The sequence below is a fragment of the Epinephelus moara genome, chromosome 5, assembly GCF_006386435.1.
Source record: "Epinephelus moara isolate mb chromosome 5, YSFRI_EMoa_1.0, whole genome shotgun sequence".
NCBI classification, from domain to species: Eukaryota; Metazoa; Chordata; class Actinopteri; order Perciformes; family Serranidae; genus Epinephelus; species Epinephelus moara.
This window is the reverse complement of record NC_065510.1, coordinates 43,299,363-43,324,288: the sequence shown is the minus strand read 5'-3', so window position 1 is coordinate 43,324,288 and position 24,926 is coordinate 43,299,363. Positions and strand designations below refer to the sequence as shown.

General features: G+C 42.2%; 1 protein-coding gene across 1 annotated transcript in view; it reads right to left on the bottom strand.

Moving 5' to 3' along the window:
• Window positions 1-4,102: 4,102 nt before the first annotated feature.
• The window catches only part of LOC126390103 (FERM and PDZ domain-containing protein 1), a 69,090-nt gene continuing 48,266 nt past the window's right edge, over window positions 4,103-24,926 (bottom strand). Inside the window, exons 8-16 of the mRNA XM_050044232.1 lie at window positions 23,270-23,365; window positions 22,605-22,730; window positions 21,971-22,090; window positions 20,621-20,757; window positions 20,024-20,243; window positions 19,705-19,887; window positions 17,073-17,217; window positions 15,605-16,951; window positions 4,103-12,248 (exon numbers count right to left, since the gene is read on the bottom strand). Of these exons, the coding sequence (XP_049900189.1) occupies window positions 8,740-12,248; window positions 15,605-16,951; window positions 17,073-17,217; window positions 19,705-19,887; window positions 20,024-20,243; window positions 20,621-20,757; window positions 21,971-22,090; window positions 22,605-22,730; window positions 23,270-23,365 (5,883 nt within the window). The 3' untranslated portion in view covers window positions 4,103-8,739. The remainder of the gene's footprint in view (window positions 12,249-15,604; window positions 16,952-17,072; window positions 17,218-19,704; window positions 19,888-20,023; window positions 20,244-20,620; window positions 20,758-21,970; window positions 22,091-22,604; window positions 22,731-23,269; window positions 23,366-24,926) is intronic.

Below are 24,926 nucleotides of genomic sequence, written 5' to 3'. Positions count from 1 at the left end.
AGGACAAGTCTCTCCAGGGTCTTCATGATATGTGACGTCAGTGCCACCGGTCGGTAGTCCGAGAGACCGCTGAGTTGCGGCATCTTTGGCACTGGAACGAGGCAGGACGTCTTCCATATCACAGGGACCCTCTGGAGGCTCAGGCTCATTTTGAAGACACGATGAAGCACTCCACAGGGCTGTTCGGCGCAGGCTCTGAGAACCAGTGGGCTGACACCATCAGGGCCTGCAGCCTTACCGGCGGGGAGTTTGCTCAGCTGTCTCCTAACATGTAGAGGTGTAAAGAGTGCAGGTTGAGGAGGGGGAGAGTTGGAGTCCAAAGTGAGAGGAGGGCAGGTAGCATGGGAGCCAGAGGAGGTGTGAGGAGTGGGGGATGGGTTTGAGGGGCTCACCAAGTTGGATGAGGTGCTATCAGGAGGAGGAGGGGGGGTCAGAAGTGGTGGTGGCTGGAGACAGTCAGCAGGAGAGCCAACAGGGGCCAGGGCAGCAGTGTCAAACCTATTGAAGAACAGATTTAACTCATTGGCCCTAGCCACGCTACCATCAGCTCCACTGCTAGTTGGTCTGTAACCGGTGATGGTCCTCATACCACTCCAGACCTCGCTCATGTTATTCAGCTGGAGCTTCCTCTCCAGCTTCCTCCTGTAGCCGTCCTTAGCCTCATTGATCTTTGCACTCAGCTCCCTCTGAATGTCCCTCAGCTCCTCCCTGTTGCCACCTCTGAAAGCCCTCTTCTTCAGGTTGAGTATGGCTTTGATGTCCTTCGTTACCCAAGGCTTGTTATTTGGGTAACACCGCACAGTCCTTGCTGGGACAATGCCGTCCACACAGAAATTAATGCAGTCTGTAATGCACTCAGTAAGCCCATCAATGTCCTCTCCATGTGGCTCACAGAGTACATTCCAGTCAGTCACCTCAAAACAGCCCTGCAGTGCCTCATAGCAGTCCTCTGACCATGTCCTCACTGTCTTTGTGGTCACAGGCAGCCTCTTCACTAGAGGCACATAGCAGGGGGTGAGAAGCACCAAGTTGTGATCTGATCTACCCAGCGGGGGAAGGGACGTGGAGGTGTATGCGTCCTTTACATTAGCATACAGCAGGTCCAGGCTCTTCTCCTCTCTGGTTTTACAGGTCACATACTGGGTGAATTTCGGGAATTCACAAAGTATAAAACAATATTCCCCCTGCCCCACTCTTCCTTGTGATCAAAGGTATAAGCAACTGTTTTCACATTGCAGGGACTCATTTTAATCAGTGTAGAAATTAAAATATTACTTAACAAACTGACAGCTTGTCCACAGGCCTCAAATGGTTTATTAGATAATTATATCTTAATAACTGCTATGTTCACGATATGACCACACAGCAGCCACAATAAAAGCTTCTGTCAAACAACCAACAAACAAATAAACAGCTATCACTTACCCATGATTCACCAATCGATAATTTTCCAACAAAAACAGTCCTGATACATTTGCAAAGGTCCAGATGGTCCAATCCAGTAACATATTTAGTCCAGTTGCATTATTTCAAATGTTCTAATTTCTCAATGTATTTTTGATAATATCTCCAGTTTGCATGTAAATATTGCAGATAGCAAGATAGCAAATGGTGGCTGAACTCTGACCTTTCGATTGACACCTCACTTGAGCCAATAGGAGCTTCCATGTCCTTGCACAGTTTACAATAGCCAATGAGAGCCTTTGTTAACAGTATTAGCCTGGCTCTCTTTTCGGTCTTTTTAATGCCTTATCATGAACAAGACCATTATAAATGTAAATAAATGATCAACCAAGGGTTATTATGTTGTCTTATTATCCCATCTGAGTAGATTTTTGTTGTTGGACATACTATAATCCATCTAAAAGTTAATTTTAGCACAATATGTTGTTCAGATTTTCCAGTAAGTAATGATGGTCAATTTGAGAATTTATCAGCACTCAATTTACAGTTTTGCTAGCTAATCCATAAGTGAAAATGTGAGCTGACAAGAACATTCATAGGCACAGCAGGATGGAAATACCAAGTTTGTAGGCAGTCTCTGTAACGCAAGTGTGTCCAGCATCCAACAGCCAAGCCCTGAATCCCCGCACAGAGCACTGGTGGCTTGCTTTATTCAGAGTTTATAATGAGCGTGCTGCAAGTCCACTGCATGATCTTGGGTCCTCAGCAATACACCTGCCAGTGTACCACTTTCTGTAAGTTTGTATTTTTTGGGGGGTCAGAAGCTTTGTTCTACTGGCTCAAGTATACTTTTTTTTGTAATTGCAAGACAATACAAAGCACTAACAAAACAAAAAACAGTGAATACAAAGATAAATACATGCCTGAGTGTTGTCAGGGGATAAGGGGACATGTCGTATCGTGTGTGTGTGTGTGTGTGTGTGTGTGTGTATACTCTACAGGTTTGAAAGGTCAAAGGATAGGGAAAGAGGAAATTTAAAAAAAAGAAAGAAAAAAGGGAAAGAGAGAATACTCGTACTCGTACTCGTACTCGTCATCCTCCACTTATCTGGGTCCGGGTCGCGGGGGCAGCAGCCTCAGCAAAGAAGCCCAGACAGTCCTCTCCCCAGCCACATCTGTCAGCTCTTCCAAGGGAACCCCGAGGCGTTCCCAGGCCAGCAGGGCGATGTAATCCCTCCAGCGTGTCCTGGGGCGGCCCCGAGGTCTCCTCCCGGTTGGACATGCCCGGAATACCTCCCAAGGGAGGTGTCCGGAAGGCATCCTTACCAGATGCCCGAACTACCTCAACTGGCTCCTCTCTATGTGGAGGAGCAGCGGCTCTACTCCGAGTTCAGAGAGAATATTAAAACTAATTCCATTTTTGCCGTTACCACCAATAATCAAACTAAACAATAATTAATAATAGTACTGTCAGAGGGAATGTCCCCCTCGTCTGCCGGCAGCGAAGCAGTACCAGAATAGGTCAACAGGGAGTCTGGCTGGATCAACCAGATTATTGTTGCATGTAATTGTTACTGATATGAAGTTTGGGCTAAAATTTTATATTGCTACAACTGCTGTTCCCATATTGTTTTGTCTACGGATGATTTATTTTTGTTACTATTATTATTATTATTATTATTATTATTATTATTATTCCAGGTTGGTTTCATTACTTCATTTCGACTGATCTGTCCGACTTTGGGTGACCCCAGACCCTTTTGGCTCAAGTATATTTGCAGAAAAATACTTTCAAACATTATAATCAGGAATCCAACTTTGCTCACGTTGGACTATCCACAAAATCTTACAAACAAATTAAGTTTTAGCAAAAATAGGTGACTGTGTGAGCACAGCATCAGAGAGATTTGGTGTGCTATTTTTGGTTCTGCAACACATTTTAAAATAGTTGCTATATAACTTTTTGTAGCGGGGGACACAAGGACACAACGAAAAATTTGGCCAGGCAAAGTGAGAGCACCTGAGCTGCTAAGAGGCTCATGGAGCACAGGTTTGTGTGAGCCTCAGTCTGGATTTGTGATCACCCCTGTGCACATGCTTACCTGGTAAGCTGAACAAACCTAGTGTTTTAAATAGATTTTATAGTTAAGATAGCATAGGGGTACAAATACACCCTGAGGTACTGTTTTTTTTTTTTTTTTTTTTTTTTTTTTCAAAAATGACAAATACAAAAGATGGGTCTGCCAACAATTCATTGTTTCTTTTCGTAAAGGGTCCTAACGGTCCAAGGGAAATGGCAGAGAAAAGGTAGAAATGTCTTTTAATATTAAACAAGGCTTGCCTGGTTGGACAAAGATTAACCTGTGTTGTGTTCAATTCACAGGCAAAGTGCTGACTGCCGTTTATTTTCTATCCTATTTTATGGTAGTCATTGTAAATTGTTTTATCTGATTTTAGTAAATTTATTAACGTATGGTTTTATCTTTTACTGCCGTTGGTGTTGGCCTCCAGTAAAGGAGGCAGCTGGAGCAATGGGAGTTGATCTGTTGAGTTGTGGTGATGTAATTTAAGGTTTAGAGTGTCACTGGTAGTAGTTTGGGTGTTTTTCTGTTGGGAAAGGGGTTTATTTTGTGTGTAGTTTTGGTTATCCTATTAATTGCTTTTATGATATTTCTGTTAGGGATCCTGAATTCAAAAAAGCCTGTTATGGCATTTTGACCCACACTGACTGCTGGCTTCATTATTGAAGTTCTGTGTTTATGTAAAAGTGAACTTGGGCTATGTTTTGTCTGTATGAACCTGTCCTGGTGGCTGTTTGGCTGAGTGAGCAAAGACTGTACAAGCAGATGAGCAATAAAGGAATACTGGAAAGAAGTTCTTGACATTGTTTTTAATGGTGGAGATTGAGGATTACAAAGCAAGAGCAGACGTCATCATTCAGTCATTCACAGATAAAATCCCTGATGAAACAATGCATTTTATGGCTTATTACAGCATGCTTGGTGAGCACAGATGATGATTACAAAAAGTTGCTCATTTCCATTTGTCTGGGGGCAATTTTCTCATGGAAATCAGTAAAAGTAGGCTGCTTATATTCTTCTCTGCTGCAAACTGGGGATAAAATACAGGAAATTATATTCCGTTGTACCCACAGGGAACAAAACAGGACAAGTTAACAAATAGTGTTTCAATTGCCACTATTATTACGTATATAGAGAACCACTGTCACTGTTGGCAATTAATTGTGTTTCCAGTACTGCAGTGGTGAAATTATTTCTGAGAACTTTTAATTTCTCCAGTGAACATGCAGGTCTATGTGCATCAATCCCTGTTATTTCAAGAAACATTCCAAGTGAAAATGCTGTAATATGACAGCTTATCCACAATAAGCTTCACATAAATCAGTGTTTTAGGCTACATGATTCTGTGATGGATGTGTTGAGTTCAAGGGACTCTAGTGATGGGCTGTCAACCAATGGTTGGATCAGTCAGATCTTCTTAGATAGTCTCACTCAGAAGGTAAAAAGCGCATACAGATAGCCAACAGTGCTACATACTGTAATCCTGCACTGCTGGGGCTATCTGTGTTCTGTTCGGTCACCGATTTGCTAGTATTGATGGTCATACTGGAAAATTTGTAATAATAATGCACTTAGTGTGAGGGACATTGCAGTCTAAGTCGATGTCCCCAAACCCCAGCAAGAGATGTGCAGATGTTTATGATCTGAAAAAGCTTGACAATTGCTTGAAATTTAAGATTCTTAAGATTCTCATAAAACTATGTAAAGCCATGTTTCCACCAAACAGTTTTGGTGTGGTACCTTTGGAACCAAAAGTAACCTTTCAGACATGGCACCTAAACCCTTGCGTTTCCACCACAAACAGTACTCTTTCATGTGGGCGGGGGTTGTTGTCATTCACTGCTCTGTCCAGCACTCGCTGGATGGAAGTCTGCACCTCGTTTATCGTCCGCAGAACAGGGTTGCACAATGACACAAAAATCAGAGCAGTGGGATATTTAAATAGTGGGTTTGTGCATATAGTCCTTCGCAGGCAAGCTTGGGGTTTAGTGTTGCCGACGCCCACAGGAAAGACGCTGCGCTATGCTTTTTTTTTTTTTCTTCCTCCTAGTGAGGATTAGAATATATGCCATTCACATAACCCAGTCAAACTTTATACACACACACACACACACACAGGTATATATATATATATATATATATATATGTAAACCACTCATTACTAAAAATGTATGTCACATAAAAACCAAAAATTAAGGTGTGTTGATTGATTCACAACCTGAACTCATGCATTGAGTTACATTACAAGTTAACATTCCACGTTAAAAGTTGCCGGCAGTCGGCCTGGTGAACAAGCTTATTTTTTACTCCGACTACAGCTTCTGCAAGAGGCATCAAGACATCTTTTCATTTTAAAGTTACAGTCTACTGTGAAACTCTCCACAGTATGAACAGTGATTACATGAGCTTCAAAACCAGCCACAGTTCAACCCTGAGCAGAGTGACCATCCGCTATTGACCAATCAATGGACTGCAGTGTTCACAGCTCCACCTTTTAGTACCAGATCTGTGTGCTAGGTACCCCAACAGAAGGGGTGCCAAAAATGGGAATGGTATGGAACAGTTCCACTGGTACCATCCACAACTTTTCACAGCAGAAATGGAAAGAAATGTGGACCGAACTGAACTGAACCGTACTGTACTGCTCGGTGGAAACAGAGCTTAACATACTAGTGCTGGGGGGTATGACCAAAAATTTGTATCATGGTATTTGTTTTTATTTTTCATGTTCTGCTTGACTGGGCCTCCGTTTAGGTTTACTGTGCCTTATTCTACTGTCAGGATTACATAAAATACCTATGAAAACATTTTAATGCCATCAAATATACTGAAGGCTGAGATTACATAGGGTTTGCTTGGCCCCACAATCACATGATAATGATGGAACCTGGAAGCATGAAACAGCTGCAGAATGTTAAACTTTTTTATTGTGCTAAAAACTTCAACACTGACACTTTTCAAAACAAAATATTTTGATATTTTTGTGAAACACAGTAATCGAAGCCTTCAATATATACATAATATTAAAATATTTTTATATTTTATGTCCTCCTGACAGTAGAATAAGCCACAATAAACGTAAATACTCAAAGTATTTAAGTATTCAAAGAGATATCTCTCAAATATTCTACTGTATAAGTAAAAAACAAGCCAAACAATAATTCACATTAAGGTATTTTTGCCCCATTAAGACATACCTCGAATCCAGTGTCTTAACCATTGCTCTGAGTCTCTCTTTCTCTACTGTCTGTAGCCAGACCATATCCTTGAATTGGTGGAGTGTTATTATGTTCATAATCGCGCTCTTCCACTTGATGCAGCACCTCGAGCAAATTCGCTTCAGGCTATGTCTGACCCTTTGGTTTCACTGTTTCACTGGCGCTACTGACATCCTCAAATCTGATGACCATAACTGCATATATCAACACGTTTTCTGCTGAAGTGATGATGGACTAAGCTGCTAGTGTTACCACCACTCGCAACAACAGCTGCCCGGAAAACTAATGTTATGCTGGATTTCTAAAGCAAAAAAACTTCCTTGGATTTTTTGCCGATATGCCGATACGTAACAACTCATTTGGCCAATAACCAATACTGATCGATTGATAAATCCACTTTTTTCCCCATCTAATTTTAGTGATCATCAAATCTCTTCTGTAGTGGAATTAACATCACATTAAGCATGCATGCTCTTATGATGGCCCACCAGCAGATAGAGACATAAAATACAACACTTTTCAAAGTATGTAATATTCATTCATTGTGCAAAATAAGAAAAAAGCATGTTGGCCAATTCTGATTCTGTTCATTTTAAAGCCAATATACGCAAAACCGATGATGTGCCAATATTATCGTGCATCCCTAATCTCTAGTCTCTTTTTCTTCATCCTTCACCTCTCTATAAGTTATAAGAAGGGTATGCAGTTGATAGTTCTCCCCTCTCCCATTCAGTGTAGAGTTCTGTTAGTGTGCTCTTCACTGTTTACTGACACACTTCAGCAGCTGTTGCAGCTCTGTAGCAGTATGACGGTAAATGAAAAATTCACATCACCTGGAATACCCAATACCCGTATACTGGATAGACCGGTATGCCGCCCAGCACTATCACATATCATACATATTTACTGGGAAGTCTCCTATAGAATGAAGATTCTTGCTCTCAGTGGACATGTTAAATAGAAAAAAAGAAATAAATGTATGGAAAAGCCTGGTGGTTGACAGCCACATCACCATGCACTGGAGAGTTCAGTGTTTCTTCTGGAGGTGAACAAAGAGAGTGTTAACAAATAAATGAGAGAAAAGCTTGCAAATGTATTATGTTTCCACAAGTCATACTAAATGTCTGTACAAAATGTCAACAAACTGAATGTGCAAAGATCTGTATCTCATCCAAACTGTTGTTTCATAAAGTTACATAATGAGCATACATCAGCATTCTGCTACTAGATTTATAAAATGGCAAACACTGCTTCAGGCTTGATTTGTGGGAATCTGATCAAATAATTTCTCACCCTAGTTTTTGGTTTTGTAAACAGTAACATTCAAAGAAGTCCTCACCAACAGCTTGGAGAATGTAAGGATATATAAGCATCAGTAAACTGCAGTGTTTCTTATCTTTACATGTTCATTCAGTCATACAAAAGGCCTGTGTATGAATGGAATCAAATACTGATTCACTCTGTGTATTTGAGGTTGTGTGCTTGCGAATGTTTGTAGAAGGCCCACGACACTATGCTCTATCTAAAGATATGCCTGTAAACATTTCCTTTTCTTCCTTGTTTTTACATTCCTTGCTTGCTCACTGCAGTAACTCATAATTAAATGAATAAATGAATAAATAAATAAATAAACACAATAGATAGAATACATTCAAGTACATCAGTTCCTCAACACTGGAATGCAAGCAGATTCTGCTTTTGCAGCTTGCACCAATCTACAGTCTGTTGCTGGCTGACTGTTTGGTTTGTGGGCTACAGTACGTGCACAGCAGAGTCAGTAACCACATGCACCTCAACCATCTCAAATCGGCTCTATGATGTTGAGTTTTTGTGATCATTTGAACTATCATGGAGCTCAGTGACTCCAGTGTGTTTCTGAGGTAATCTCACCTCACACTGCCCATCCTATACATGACTGTCCTGGGTCACACTCTGCCCACACCTGCAGCAGCTGTGGGCTCACTGAGGTACACACACACACACACACACAGGTTCCCTGCAGGTCATTTCAAAAGACTTCAGAGGTTGTGGTTCAATCATAGTGCAGTGAGGGTGCGGAACAGCTGAGTGAGGCAGAAGACAGATGCAGTGAGCGCAGTGCACTGTTTTGCTAGCAGCTTGGTGCTCAGGTCCTGGCAGCTACGCTTGCTGCTGGCTCGCTCCGCTGCCAGACAGAAGTCCCTGAATGAACGGGCAACATCTGCCAGACCTGCAACTGCCTCTGCGTTTCTGCGGTCACACCTTTCACAACCAGAGAACCACAGGCATATACCTGCCAACTCCACCAGGGTCCGGAAACTGTCAGCCAGGGAGTAAAGCATCTCCTCGGGGCTCTGTCCAATCCCCACAACCTTCTGGCAACCTGACATCAGCCGCCGTGCCTCTATCTGGAGCACCCTCTTGTTCTCTGTAAAGTGGGCTGGGCAGGTGTCCCTTGGGTGACGACCTCCATGGCCTGCCACAGATCGGTCAGCACCACTACTTTCCAGAATGGAGAGGAGCTGGTCCACATCTACGCGCAGTACTTGGAAACCTGTTGGAGGTTCTGGGTAGCGCTGTTGCCCTAACCGACTGATGGTGTTCTTGTGTGTTTGAGACAGGAGATGGTCAGAGGACTCAGACAGTGGTGAGAGGAGAGGACTGAGCTCAGAGGTAGAGGAGGAGAAAATGATGGAGTGTGGGAAGGAGGGAGAGTGAGTGGAGGATGTGGAAAGAAAGGTGGGAATGGTTGGAGAGGTAATGAGAGGAAGACCTGCTCCAGAAGTCTGAGTCACACCGCTGCTCTGTGTGCGACAGGAGAACTCGTAGACTGTCAGCTCCTCGTCAAAGCTGTCCCCGCTGCTGAAGCAGTTGGTATAGACTGTTGGGCAACCACAAGCATCCAGCGGCACCTGCACCTTTTCCACAACTGACTCACATCCAGACGCTAGCACAGAAGTGCAGCCAAAGTCAGACTTCAAGGGTTGGGTAGTCCCCACCTCGACCGGGCTCTTTGTCTGGGATGGATCCTCACAGATGGTAAACACCCTGCAGCCTGAGGAAAGTGTTGTTGATGAGTTTGAATTCTGCCCTGTAGGCCTACAAAGACCCATCAAAGGTCTGTCGCTACTGGTCCGTCTTACTTTCTGTGGCTGACTATGAAAAGGGAGTGCTGGCCCATTTAGATTCTGTGTGGTCACCACGACCGGAGGGGGAACAGAACGCGACTGATAGTTCAGTTTATAACCTGGAAAGTCTTCACCTGGACTTGCGACCTTCATGTTTGATTCTGGAGCATCTTTTATAGGGCCAGGAGTGTCCATCTTTAGGCCTGAAGTGTCTCTTCGGAGGCTGTTCACTGTGGAGGCTGGAGGCTTGGTTATTGGTCCAGGTGTGTTCTTGACAGTTCCAGTGTACAGGAGCTGATTTTGGTGTTCGGATTTGGGCTCAGTCTGTACAGGCAATGGAGAGCTTACTTCCTTCACCTCTGACACTGAATGAAAACTCTTAGCTGAGTTTGTTTCAACAAAAAACTCCTCATCCACCTCAGATCCTGTTACCGTTGCATCTGAATCATCCGACTCCACTGATTCTACTGTTGTGCCCGTCTCTATTGTTTGTGTGACATCATCAACATCCGTAACTTTGATGGTGATCTCGATGTCGTCCCTACTGCTGTCCTCAACGGAACTCTGAGTTACATTCCCCAGCCCTGCTTGGTTGATGGTTTCCTGGGAGCGTGATAAATAAAGGGGCAACTTTTGAATCTTCCCCCTTAGTGTGGAGGCAGATAAGCGATTGATAATGCTCGGAGAATAGGTCTGAAAGAGGAAGTTAGTTGGAGAAGGAGGCGCTTTGGAGATATCATGGAATGTGGCTGTGTTAACTAAGCTAGGACAAGCTAAACTACCTTTAGCTTCAGCACTTAGCAAAGTGCAGTCACTTCTGGGTTCGTCTGGATTTTGATCCGAATCGGAAGAACTTTGCAATTTAGCACCTGCATTAAATGTAGGAGAGGTGGCACTTGTTGCAGCTCCCAGCTTTGCGGTGATAGAGTTTATAGCTCGAGTATAATCAGAATTTACTTGATAAATTCTTGTATGTGCTTCAGTGTTGGTAAGAGACTTGACAGTACTTTTAGACTCACCTTTACTAGCTGTAGCTGAATTTCCACTGATGCCATGCTTTGTAACTATGGCCAAGTCATCTTTCTTGTCACTTAAACTAGAATTTAAAGAATTACTCACCTCTTCATCATCAAAAACATTGTCTGAATTGGTGCTGTCAGTAACTTCATCACTGGTAGTCGCAGTAGAGCTAACAACACCAGCGGTTTCAACCTCATTAACACTAGTGGTGATGTCTTCACGTAAATGTGCCTTGTTAGTGTGACTCAGTTTGCAGAGTTGCATCTCCTCAGAATTAGAAAAAGACATTGTGGTTGAGGTTCCCGTGTTTTTGCTGCCTCCTTCTTCCCCTACAAAACAGTCACTTTGGGATTTGTGAAGACCTGCTATGGGAGGTAGAGGGGTTGAGGGTGGAGGGGGTGGTGGTGAGTGTGATGGTGGATTTGACGTCTCACAAACACCTTCAAGCATATGTTCTTCTACATATGTGTTTTGCTCTAAGCCAATCAGATGCACTCCCAAAAGGCCATTACTACTCTTTTTATTCACCTCTATCAAACATGTAGACAGTGTGTTGCCCTCTGGCTGCCTCTCAGCACCTAGGGGTGGTCTCTTTGAACTGGATGAGTACCCTATCACCCCCTCTTTCTTCTCTTCTTCTTGCTCCTCAGTGCTTTCTGGCAAAAACATATGTTTAGTGAAAGGTCCATTCCCTGACAAACCCGCTGTCTCTACCTTCTCTCCCTCCTCTTTTCCCTCACCCATCTCCTTCTGTTCCTCCCCTTCCTCCTTTCCGTCACCCCTTCGATCAGCACTCTCCTTCCCATCTGGATCAACCCGGCAGCGGACAACGGTGATGGTAGGAGCTGCTACCTTTACAAGATCTGTGACCGATTTGGATTCCATTGCGTCAGGTTCCATCTCCATTTCTTGTTTCCTGGTCCTGGAGGGGGCCGGTGGAGCCCTAGTCTGCTCATGGGACTCCAAACCATGTGGAGAGCCAGGTCCATAGGTGCAGGGTATGGACAGGATGGGTTTTGACTCGAGCTGAGCCGGTTCCCCTTCAGAGTGAGTCAACGAGGAGACAGTAGGACTGGGATTCTGGGTTTGTGCTGAAGGTTCAGGATCTGAACTCAGCATCTGTGCATCATTGGCTTCTGCCAACAAGTTCTTATGAAGCCTATTAGAGACAAGGCCCTGCATTTCTGGATCTGGCTCTGGATATGACACTCTAGAGGTGTAATCAGTTTCCATGAAGGAACGGCGCTTACGGCATCTTTTTCTGAGCTGGAACAATGTTTCTCTGCCTCCTCCCTCCTCGTCTTCTCCTTTTCTTTCTTCTTCCACTTTTCCATCACTGTCTGCATCTGTCACTGAGACTCTGATGTCACTGAGGCTGAGTGTGCTGAGGAAGTCCAGTTTCATCTCTGTGCGAACATCTGCAAGATAGCAAGAAAAAACCTCAGCTAAACTTGTTTTCAAAAAGGTTTATATGAAAATTTGCTTTTAATGTTTCACAAAACAAACTAATTCTTGTGTTCTGTGTGTAGTACACTGAGATAAGAAATAGACAGTAAAGATGGAAATACATTTGTCTTATACCATGGTCTGGGTGACTATTCGACTCTGATTGGTTGCAGGATGTCTGCTAAAAACTGGTAATGGACACCTACTAAGTAGTTTTGGTAAAACTGTCTGTTCACTGTTCTAAATTAATGTTGCGGCTACATTAAAGTGTCAGTATTGGTAATCCATTTACAATTAATTTACAACAAAGAGTACTGTTAGTACTTCAGAGCCTCATCCTCTCAACACCACAGGAGGGAGACTCCAACACACCCTGCAGGCACTACACTGTCCCTTTGAACTTAAGCAAGTATTTCACATCTCGTTTGCAAACTCGCTACATCAGGCTGCGGCCAACAGTAATGTTACACGTGGCATATTGTTTGTTTGTGAAAATCTTAGTGACATGGGGACAATGACATGGCTGGATGCTAGCCAGTCTTGTTGTTATACATACTGTTACATTATATTTACTGTTTGTCAACTGTACACAATGTTATTGACTTTAAAAATTGCTCGCGTAATATTAGTTTTCTGGCTAATAGCTGGGCCAAAGGGTTCCATGAGCTTGGCGGACTAGAATATCTCCTGTTGCTCGGTTGTATCTAAGGTCCTATTTACTGGAGTAATGAATAACATTTCCATTACATAAGAACCTTATGGGGCAGCAATGATTTTTACAGGTATTAGGTAAACCCTCACGTGTTACCAAGGAAATTGAACTATGGCTTGTGATAAAGTTTAGATGTTGACTGCAAAAAGCATAAAAATATAAATGAATATTCTTACTTTTTATTTCTTTGGTAATTGACCATGGTATTAGCGGGATAATTCCCTTCAAGGTCTCCATTATCATTTCGCTCCTCCACTGCTGCGTGTCGGTTGTATTATACGTAAAAGTCTTCATTCTGCAGAGTGCAGTGACTGCTATTATGAATGACAGTCGAAAGTTAATGGTGTTGCATCAATGCATAAATAGCAATTTACTGTTGTAGCTGGTTAAACCCAGTGGTTCCGGACTGAGGTCACAAGATAAATGGAAGGGTTTGTGAGATGGTTAATGGGACATGAATGAAGGAAAAAACGGAGCTCTGTTGCACAAATTAGTATTCAGTTTTATACTTTTTGTACTCTAGTATCTTTTTGTGTGAACTTCTGGATAGGTGGACATCTTTGGGCCTTAAACATGGTTTCAGTGAAACCACTTGGTAAATCTTAAGGGGAAATCTCCCTGCAGTAGAGCTGCTAACAGCTAATAGATACAGTAAAGCCTCGTTTTCACCAAGCAGTCTGGTTCTCTTCACTTTAGTTCATTATCAGACCGGTTATTTCTGCATTTCCATTGTGAAAAGTTGTGCATGGTATCATAGAACCATTACATACCATCCCCATTTTTCATCACCCCTCTTTTGAGGTACCTAGCACACTGACCTGATACTAAGAGGTGGAGCTAGAAACCCAGTCTGATGGTTGGTCAATAGAGAACCATCACTCTTGCTCAGGGCTGAGTAGTGGCTGGTTTTGAAGCTTATTTAACCATTGTTCATAGAGTGGCAAGTTTTTTAGACCTAACTACAACTATACCTGTAAAATGAAAGGATGTTTTACTGCCTCTGCCAGCAACTTTAAAGGTGGAAAGCTCTCTTCTCTTTATCAGTACGAGTTGATGATGTGAATCATTCAATACACCTTAATGTCAGTATAACTGACCATTCCACTTGTTTTATTGTCCTTCTTAAGCCCAGTTCAGACCAAGAATTTGCGACGAAATACAGGCAACTACTTGCAATGCACCATTCTGCAGCGTCCTAAAAACCTGCCGGTTCAAACCAATGCAACTAGATAAGATGTTGTATCATCTCTATACAACAACTCCTTTCTTCTGTTTTGATTTCCTGCTTTTCAGGCTTGTTTTGTGGCTGAATAAAATCTGGAGCTTCTTAAAATATGAATGAGAATAGTGACAGTGAGATACTGGTGACAGTTGTATTTGTAGTAGTGACGAAACGGTGAAAAACAGAAACAAAACAAGCATCAGATGGACTATAATCATGATCAATATGCCACAATAATATAAATAAGCAGCGCTTATTAGTTAGTCAATGAGAATGTGTGTGTATGAGGGGGCATAAACACATACAGCAAGCAGCAGCGACCCACCATCTGACGGGATGGACAGAGAGGGCTCGGCATGGACAGAGCACCTGCTGAGCAACCTAACACGCCACCTGCGGCCATTTTGACATGACCAGTGGACTTCACTACAAGCCCACTGGCTGTAGATACAAGTGACAAGTTTTACGTCATTTATTTCTAAAACTAGCTACCGAAGACTTGACCAGCAGAGTTACAGGTGACACCATCAGCAGGCCTAAGTCAAGCTCAGATGACCAGTTCACACTGCTGCAACTTTTCTCTGCAACGTTCTAAAATGTTTTCATCTTGTCGTGAATCTGGTCTGCACTGGGCTGTGGATGACATACACTTTAGTGATGATTGGATCTTAAATTGTTTAAAAATGTTTATGAATTTCAACTGGATTTTGTGAACTGAAAATATTCTGTTTCCAAAAAAAACAAAAAAACATTGCAAAGCACTGTTGCAGCACTAAACCCCTGCTCTTGTCTGACAAGGACTCAATGCACAAGCCCTCTATTTTTTAAATATCCTATTGAGAAAGACTCACTCCAGCCTGTTTTTTTTTTTTTTCGTGAAAATGTTAGTGTGCAACCCCATTCTGTGGTTGATAAACAAGATGCAGACGCTCCTCTGTGTCACCAGTGAAAAGGAAATACAACCCCACCCACATGTAAGAGTATTATCTGTGGTGAAAACACTTAACAGATCTCGGGTCTTGGTACATGTTCATACCGGTTACTTTTGGTTCTAAAGGCACTACACCTAAAGTTTTACACGGAAACGGGGCTTAAGTGTCATGGAGGAAATGCTGTCTCTTTTCTGGCAAGAGAGCATGATGCACTGGGCTCTAAAGGCTCTATAGTCTGAATCTATGTAGTCAGTGGACCACGTCCAAGTCACTGTTCCAGTAAGTGTAGCCAGAAGTGTGGTCTGCTATTTTCCTGGCAATTATGTGACATTGCTCTATGTGGATTTAAAACAACCACTAGATGGCAGCAGAAAGCTGAAGTAACAGCCTGTGTTTTCATCACTTTACAGGGTCGGAAAATGACAGAAGATTCATGTGATCAGACTCACAACAAAAACTCACCTCTTGGTATGGCCCCTGAGGTTGAGTCTTCCGGTGAGGTGAAGCCATCTCTGGCATCAAAGAACTCCTCATCAGAGCTGCTGTCTCCAAAGCCAGGTGGTGGCTGAAGGATGGGGACAGGCTCCAGGTCAACCGCCTTAGCTGGATCTCCCTCTTGGTCCCAGTCTTCTCCCTCATTCTGATGCAGCGGGTGGGGAAGACTGCGGGCGCTGTCGGGGGTGATGTTGGAGCAGAGTTTGTAGTAGCAGCGAGCATCGCTTTGGTCAAAGTTAAACACATAGTCCATGTGGGAAGAGGGGGAGGATGGAGAAGGGGATAGTGGATGTTCTTTAACACTGCCCTCCTTGCTTTCGCTTCCTCTTTCACCTGCTCCTCTTTCTGACTCCCCCGTTTCTTTCAACATATTCCTCCTCCTCCTCCTCCTCCTCCTCCTCAACTCCTCTTCTTCATCTTCTTCCTCACTGGCCTCTGGAGGACTCGGCAGGAAGTCCACAAGGCGGGAGAGGTCAGCAAAACACAGGGAAGTGTCATCAGAGCAGAGGTTACCTGGATATTTTTGGTGGTGGTGAAGACTCGAAGAGGGGGAGATGGGAGTGAGGAGTTGGGGATCGGCTCCGTCGCCTGACCTCCTGCAGCCTCCTCCTTTGTCTTGAGTTGTGAGGTGGATGAGGGGATGGGCATGAGCTGGTGGCGGGGCAAGGAGGTGGGGCTGAATGTGTTTATAAGTGTATGGGTGAAGGTGGAGGGGAGCGTGGCTATGGGCAAGAGTTTGAGAAGAAGCACTGGGGTGGACAGAGGAAGAAGAACATGAAACGAAGTCATCTTCCTCCAAAGCATCGAGGGAGTCACTGGAGGGGCTGGTGAGGACACGAGAGTCAGTATTACAAGAATCTGATGCTTCTGACACAGATGGCTGCTCTTCTGCTGCTCGCACTGCTTCTCCACCTCCCATTTCACCTTGTTGTCCCACTTTTCCCCCATGGTCCCCTGAATCATTGTCTGTTATCTGGATCGGCATTTGGCGACCATCATGCATTCTCTCCTCCGACTCCTCCTTCTGCTCCGTATCTTCATTCTCACTCTCTCTATTCTTATCTAGGGGAGAATTTTCCTTTTCGGGGTCAGCATCCTTTTCTTCCTTTTGCTTTTTATCCTCCCAAGGTGTATCCCCCTTTTCTTTGCCATCTTTGTTTCTTCTTGTGTTTTTTTCTTTCCTTTTTCTTCCCTCTGGGTCTGATGAGGACCTGACACGAGGGCAGGGCTTTTCGTCATGAGACACCTGTGTGACCAGTGGTTCCATGTCCAGATCTGAGGAGTCTGAGTCGCTGCCACACCGTGACACATAACCTGTGACCGGACACCAACACGAAAACAAGACAACAGTTATTTATTGATTACAATATCCTGCTTTGAGACTTTATGGATGGATGCATCATTGTTATGGCTGTACATTACTGTCAATGTGTACCTTCCTCAGCAGACACTCTGTGCTTCCTGGAGTCATGTATCCAGGGGAAGATGTTGAGGTTAGGGTCAACAAACACTCGACAGTACCCTGCTATTAGGCAGGACATATCTTTGGCGGCTGCTGACTCCAATAGCAATGTGATGGGCTTTTTATGAGAAAAAAGACAAGATGATATGAGATAATGAGATGAGGAAAGAGAGGGAATGGAAAGACAGTTTCACCAGGGGAAAACACTTGGCACACAGTAATCCTGTCTTATCCGAAAGGCTCATTATACTGATTAAAAATCTGTTTTTCTTCTTTTCATACTAATGTCTGCACATTGTTTACAGGAAAGTACACCAAATAAGGTAACTGGTTATTTAAAAAAAAAAAACAATTTTGAATTAATTGATCTCAATAAAAAAAACATCTACATGTTAAATGATTGTAGGCTCAAAGTATTGTTAAGCAGTTTGATTGGTGAGCTTCAGACCTAAATCTCCTGTGACCGAACTGCAGGTGCATCTAACTGCACCAACAAAGGGTGAACAAATAATGCTAATTGGTATGCAACCTATAATAACCCAATTTTGTAGCAGTGCTTGTTAGAGTTGAGTCAATTTATGGTTTTACTGGTCCGGTCTGGTGTAGGAGCTTAAACTGGTTTGATTTTATGCAAACCAGCTGAACCAGTTTTTGTCATTATGACATGTTTTGACAAATTAAAAAAGTAGCCTACATCAACCTGCACTGACGGCATCACAGTGCTAAATCCAACTCATATTGCATTGGTAATAAACTATATGATAGCGTGACTAATATAATAATATGTTTATAAATGGACTAACAGAACCACTAGTGTCTGACAGGCTGGGTGCTGTTTACTGCTGAGCTGAGGTCAGTGTCGTCAACATGAAGGAGATCAAATTTCAGTACAGGTGGGAGGGGGGAGAGCGGCGCACACTGTTTACATAAAAGTTCATGTGTTTTTTGGGGCGATGAGATGAGACATGGCAGATGGGCTGATATGACAACATTTTGGATTTGCAACCAATGAAAGAGGTGTCCTAACTGGATGAAACTGCTGTTTTGAGCAGAAATTTCATCAGACGCCATATTTGTATTCATTCCTGTCTCTTGCTTTGAAAGCAACTCAATGGAGGAGGAACAGCTGATTCAGGAAGTTGAAATGAGGAATCATTTATATGAGACCTTCTTAGGCCCCAATCACACAGAAAGCATTGTAGCAGCTGGAGGCAGCTTTTTGTAATTGTTTTTAATGAAAATGAAGCTTTTTGCTTGTTACTGCATTGCTATGTGCCTCACGTTTCTGCGCTCTAGGTGCCTACCGTTTTAACCAGAGCGTTCTGAACTCCTCAAGTTGAAAAACTTCAGCTCAGAGTGGAAAAGCACCCCACATCGTCTCTCTCTCTTTATCCATGAAGCAGGCTTTCTGTGGTGGTCACGACAAGAAGTTTACAGTTGGTAAACAATTGAGGAGAAACTGGTGGTAGTGGTTGCTGGATACCCAGAGCTATGTGACTTTACAAATCACAGTTACCACCATCTCAGTAAAAAACATAAGGTGTGGAAGCATATAAGTGAAGTACTTGAAACGACCATCATGGAGGCAAAGCTCCTGGACCAGCTGGTGGTACTTCCCCAGGATCCACCCTCTTTTTTGGGGTCTCATGTACCCACACAGATCTCTGTTTACCTGTGCCCAACTATTTGCTGACAGCCTCTCACCCTCAACCAGAGCTACAGCAAGTACCCTCTGCCTGTCCATTTTAGGAACTAGACACTGATTACTGTGAATAAAAGAAAAAAAAAAGATAAATAGATTTCATGGGAAGGATAGGGTAAGAAGGTGATGTGGTGGTTGCCTGGCAACAATGAAAAGGCGCAGCAGGCGTTTTTTAACTACTGGCATTCAATTAAATAAAAAAAAGGCTGTGCGTCTTGAGATTTGCAACCTGCAAAATGTTTTCTGTGTGATCGTGGCCTTATTCCACTACAAAAACCTAATAACAGTGGCAACTGGATGGAGGGAAGATGAAAGTTTATAAGCTAGGCTACCTGCTGTTGGCTATATTGTTTGCCATTTCATGTAGATATTACAATGTAAAACTGTCTCCTTTCATTTTATGTGTTTTCTGTTTAAAAAAGTAACGTTACAAACGTAGGAAGATAGCTGGTAGGCTACTCACTCATCTTTTAAGTGGTTTCATACCCAGTCTGATCTCGAGTGCACAGCTGATAGATTCGGGATTAGATTACGTGATGTAACAGCAGTGCATATTTAATGGATTGAATGTGGACAGACAGCTCAGATGTTACGTGATGCTATGCCATAGTCAAACACTAGCTGACAGTGTTGGGATACAGTGTCATTATGTTCCACACAGGAGCGGCTGCTGAGTCAAGAGGGACAACTGGTAAAATTTGGTATACCGGTCCAGTCTGGTGTTTGGCTTAATATTGAACTGGTTTGAAAATGTTCACATCGGGCTAATCCCAGTGCTTGTAATGCTGATTCAGTTTCTTCAAATTAAATGTGCTTTTGGACAATGTTTAAAGTATTTTGTCTTGTATATAAGGTGTGTGTGTGTGTGTGTGTGTGTGTGTGTGTGTGTATTTCTGCTCTTACCTTAATATCCTGCAAGTATATTTTGACCAGGCTGACCTTGTCAGATTCAGGCAGCAGCTCAATGCGTGTGATGCTGGTGAACTCTGTGAGGGTGGACAGGATGCTCAGTTTGTGATTGACCACCTGACTCACCCCGTAGCGTGCCCCCACCAACAAGGTCACCATTGACTCCCTGTCCTGAAGCTGAAGGGTGGGGGAGTCATTGAACAGAGAGACAGATGAGGAAGAATTGTAGACAATGAGAAGATTTAAACTTCAAACAACCACATCTCAACAATAAATAAATAAACATATACAGTGAACAGTTAAAAAACCCTACCATCATGGTGGCACTGAAGGATTTCCCTCCAAATGACTTGAGATCACTCAGCTCCTCTAGGTAGTTTATCCGTGTCTGATCTACTGACAGACCCTTCTGCTTGGGATCATTCTGTGATTGGCTCTTCTTCATATGGTAGCTGATGGCCTTCCTCAGATCTTTTTCTCGCATATTCCTCAACAAGGTGGATGACACAAAGTTCTCTATGCCCCACGTCTTCCTGGAGCAACACAGAAACACAGACTGACAGTTGTGTGAACAAGACTTGAGAGCTGAAACTGCATTTAGGATGTGTGAATTTAAAGTAAATATGAATGGCATAGCTTTCCCTTCATCCCAGACCTTTTTGTGAATCCTATGCACATCACCTGAGGGACTGAGTGCTACAAGGCCGCAGCTGTACTACACAACTTGTGTAACTGTGTGACTGTTAGGCAGCTGCTCAAAAAAACATGTTCAGTGAATATTTATTATTGTCCCTCCAAAAAGGTAGTGCCAGCATGGAACCCCACTTTGCTTTGTGGTCTAAGAGAAAGATCCATTTTAAATATAGTTTCATTCAGTTTATCTAAATTTAATTTAAAATGTGTGTCTCACGTGATCATCTTCAAGTTGGTCTTTGGTGACTGTCCACAGCTTGCCAGTCTCTCCTGGATGTGCAGCGCAGCGAGACGCAGTGCGGTGTTACACCTCATCTCTACTGCAAAACGCTCTTGCAGCACATCATTCACCCCCTAACACACACACAGACAGACAAAAGTAAAAAACAGTCAAAAAACAACATTACTAATCTGTAAAAAATATATAGCGATATCTAAAACACCAGCTACGCCAGAAAAACAAACAAACAAACAAAAAAACAAAAACAAAACTGCTACAACAAGATGCAGTGAGCAGCAGCAGCAACCTACCGCCCAACACCGTCCCACCATGAGGACGGAAACAGAGGGCTCTATTGGGACGGAGCACATGTGGTAATGAGCGAACACACTGTCTGTGGTCTAATTTGACCAGCAGACTTAACTATAAGCCGATTGGCTGTTGAAATAGGCGACCAGCCTTACGTTCTCAGACCAGCCACCAGCGATTTGTCCAGCTGAGGTGCAGGTGACACCATCAGCGGCTTGAATCAAGCTCAGACTGGCCAGTTCACACTGTTGCAACTTTTCTCTGTGACACTCTAAAACAGTTTCGTCTTGTCATGAATCATTGGTTTGAACTGGGCCTAAATGTGAAATGTTTCACGTTACAACAGGTCTAATTGTATATTGTTACAAAAACAAAAGTTTATTTTATCTATTTATTTTTATTTTTTTTTACAAGAAAAGTTTCTTGTAATAACATGAAAATAACTTTTACAATTATGTTTGGTACACATTTCAAGACTATCCATGGTTTGTAAACTACTGGTATTTGCAGAATTTAATAAATATCCACAACAATAGCAGAAACTTTGTTTGTTTAAAAAATATCAAGAACTTACTGTAATCTGTGTACTATTTTTAAAGGCTCCATACAGTTATTAATATTTTTCTATTTATACATCATGCTATTTTACTGACATGCCATTTTAAGTGCCCCTTTATTTAATTTACGTGCCTGAGTGTTTTGTGGTCTGTATTGTGTTTTTATTTTGTTTTATTGTATACTCCGGGAATACCTCCTAATCTCATTGTTTTGCACTGCAGCACAATGACAATAAAGTCTATTTCTATTGTGGAACGGGGCAGGAATAAAACTGTCAAAGCAAGATAAGCTCCAGTCTGCTCATTTACATCATAGTAACATGTGTCAACTGCACCCATAACTTGACTTTTTGGGGAACTTAATGATAAAATGTGAAAGTCATAAATTCTAACATGTTTCAGAATGGATCTATGATGTGCAGAATTACAGTAATTGCTGCAGTCTGAAGTTTATATGTGGGTCAGCAGTTTACTGATGTACCTGCAGGTAGAGGTACTCAAAGGCAGTTGGATCCTCCTGCAGCAGCGTCTGGAGGGTTTTGGGCATAAAACAAACACGGAACAGACATCTGTAGTCATGGGCTTCTTTCTTCTGAACCACCTAAACAAACACACACACATGCACACATTGCTTCAAATGTATTTCTCTGAATGCAGGTAAAAACTTCAGTACTGTCACAGATTGCACCCACTTCCAAATGTGTACAATTGAGGAGACATGTCAAACACTTATCGCAGATTTAGTATGTGTGTATGTGTGTGTGTGTGTGTGTGTGTGTGTGTGTGTGTGTGTGTGTGTGTCTGTGTCTGTGTGTCTGTGTGTCTATCTGTGTGTGTCTATCTGTGTGTGTTAGGGTGACCAGATCCAAACAAACCAATGTGGACAATTAACATATCAGTGTGGGACACATTACCAACGCTGAGAGGTAGTGGGTGAATTATATATGTATATTGGGGTGGGAATCACCAGAGGATCCTCAATACGATATCATTGCGATTTTAAATATGCTACAATATGCTGAGTATTGCAATAAAATACATTGTGATATATTGCGATTTATCACCTTTTCTCAACTATAAATTACATGTGTGTGTGTGTGTGTGTGTGTGTGTACCTGCTGTATCCTCTCCTCATCATGTAGCAGCAGTAGTTTGGTAATGCTGTGCTGCTGCTCCAACACCAGGGAGAAGTGTTCAATATGGCTAAGAGAAAGCTTTTCCTTCAGTGTCATCACAATGTCCTAATACACAAAGAAAATTACATCTTGAGAGACAATAGTTTATGACATCAGGGAACAATTGCTGAGGTGAGCAGAGCTGAGGTTTTAAGGTCTCAATGAAGCAAGCAAAAGTCTGAGCAGTTGAGGAAACTGGTGTACAGTGCATCTGATCATGGGAAAAAAAAATTGAAGTAAATCACATCAGGTTTGACTTTTAAATCAGAATATAAATTCAATCCAATATCATCTTTGTTAAATAGTTAGATTTTCATATAAAGCTTACTGCAGACTTGACACTGCATCCCATGGATTCATATTTACTAAATTGGCTTCATTGACTCCTACAGTCAAAATATTTTTGTTATATTAAGTGAGAATTAAAATTGTCTTCAGTTTTTGACCCAATTAAGAAACACAGAGAATACTTCCATTACCTGAACACATCATGGACCTCAGCTTCTTCACTGAACCACCAAAACTCTAATACAGCTGTTAAGTATCCAGTAAAAATAATAAATCATAATAAATGCATATCAAAATGGTGGCCTGCATCATAGTACCTTGACTGTGGTGTTGGGGTCAAATTTGAAGGCCTTGGTCTGCCCATTCTCCAGATACACCTTCAGAACATTGGGCAGGAAGAGCAGTGAGTTGCCCTACGGAGCAGACATGGGGTCAGAGGTCAGGAGAAGTGTCAAATCAAACTGTGAGGGGCATAAAGCTTTCTGCTTCAGGAGGATTGTAAGTAACAGCCTGACAGGGACATTTTTGACAGAGTCAAGCAAAGACAGCAGATTGTCTCTCTGTTTGAGACGTAGATTTCATTAGATGTTTTTTTTGCCTGTTGGAATGTTTGTCTTAGACAATAATATCATTACTTAATCAAAACCAAAGATTACAAAGTGAATTACAAGGAATAAAAGACAGAATAAGAGAAATATACACTTAAACATGTTACTTATTGTATGTATTGTAAAAATATATATATAAAGTAACCTGCATGCACACATACAGAGAAACTGACCTAAATTGAATAAGGTAACAAAAGCCTGATGATATGAATACATTGTCAGAGACTTAAAAGAAGCTAATTTTGCAAGTCTGAGTTTGTCAGGAAGACTTTTTGACAGTGTCAGCAGCAACGACTTGCCCCTGTTTAGTCTTTAAACTTGACATGTTAACAGCCAACTGGTTTCTGCCTGACAACATCAGACAGTTATTCAGATACACAGTCAGGGCCAGACCAACAACTTCTCTGAGAGAGTTAAATCCTAAATTCGATTCTGAAATAAAGTGGTAGTCAATTTCAAGATATTAATCAAAAATTAAAGGGATACCGATTTTCCACCAGCGTTGTATCATAACAACGAGGGTAGTCTTTTTCTTCTATTTCTTCTATTTGATAGGGACGATGCAATTTCACATAGTTCCAGTACAGACTATGAGACTGATGTGTTGCTTAGAGAGTTTATAGCTATTGCTAATTTACAACTCTTGTCCCCAGTTGGGCTTTTACATGTAGGTCTACAATGTTATTAAAATCTACAGTTTTAAACATCACAAAACCACAATACAATATAACATGGAAGGCACAAATAAATTACATATACTACAATACACACACTACAATACACATATACCACAATACATACAGTATACCACAGTGTACATACTACAGAACACATGCCACTACACTACAATACAGACATCACAACACATACCACAATACATTATGCTGAAATACACAATACACTGATACACTTACACTAATACCCCTTAGAAATCTGTGCGCAATTAGCTAACAGTGGGTACAGCTCTGATTTGCCTTTAGCCAGCACTTAGCCTTTGTTGTGAAGAATTTTAAATCTGTTATCAGTTTGATTTCAGTTGGTAATGTGTTTCAGAGTTGACAGCCCTTTATGGAAAAAGCTGAATGTCCATGTTTAGCATTTAGGATCTCAGTATCTTTGCTGGCCCTACAGCTGCTCTTCAAACTACAGATTATATTTCTGCATTTGTTTGTCTCTCTCTCTCAAACTCAGACCAACCTTCGATCAAACAGTAAAACTAAGCAGTGCTGATCAAACATAAACCAAGATTCTGTTACTGTGTTGGTTATTTCTCACCTAAATGTATTCAGAAACATATTTTAGTGCACTTTTTGGCTGTAATACACGACTATGTGAAAAGGAAATAGGCGGCAACACTGTTTCCTAC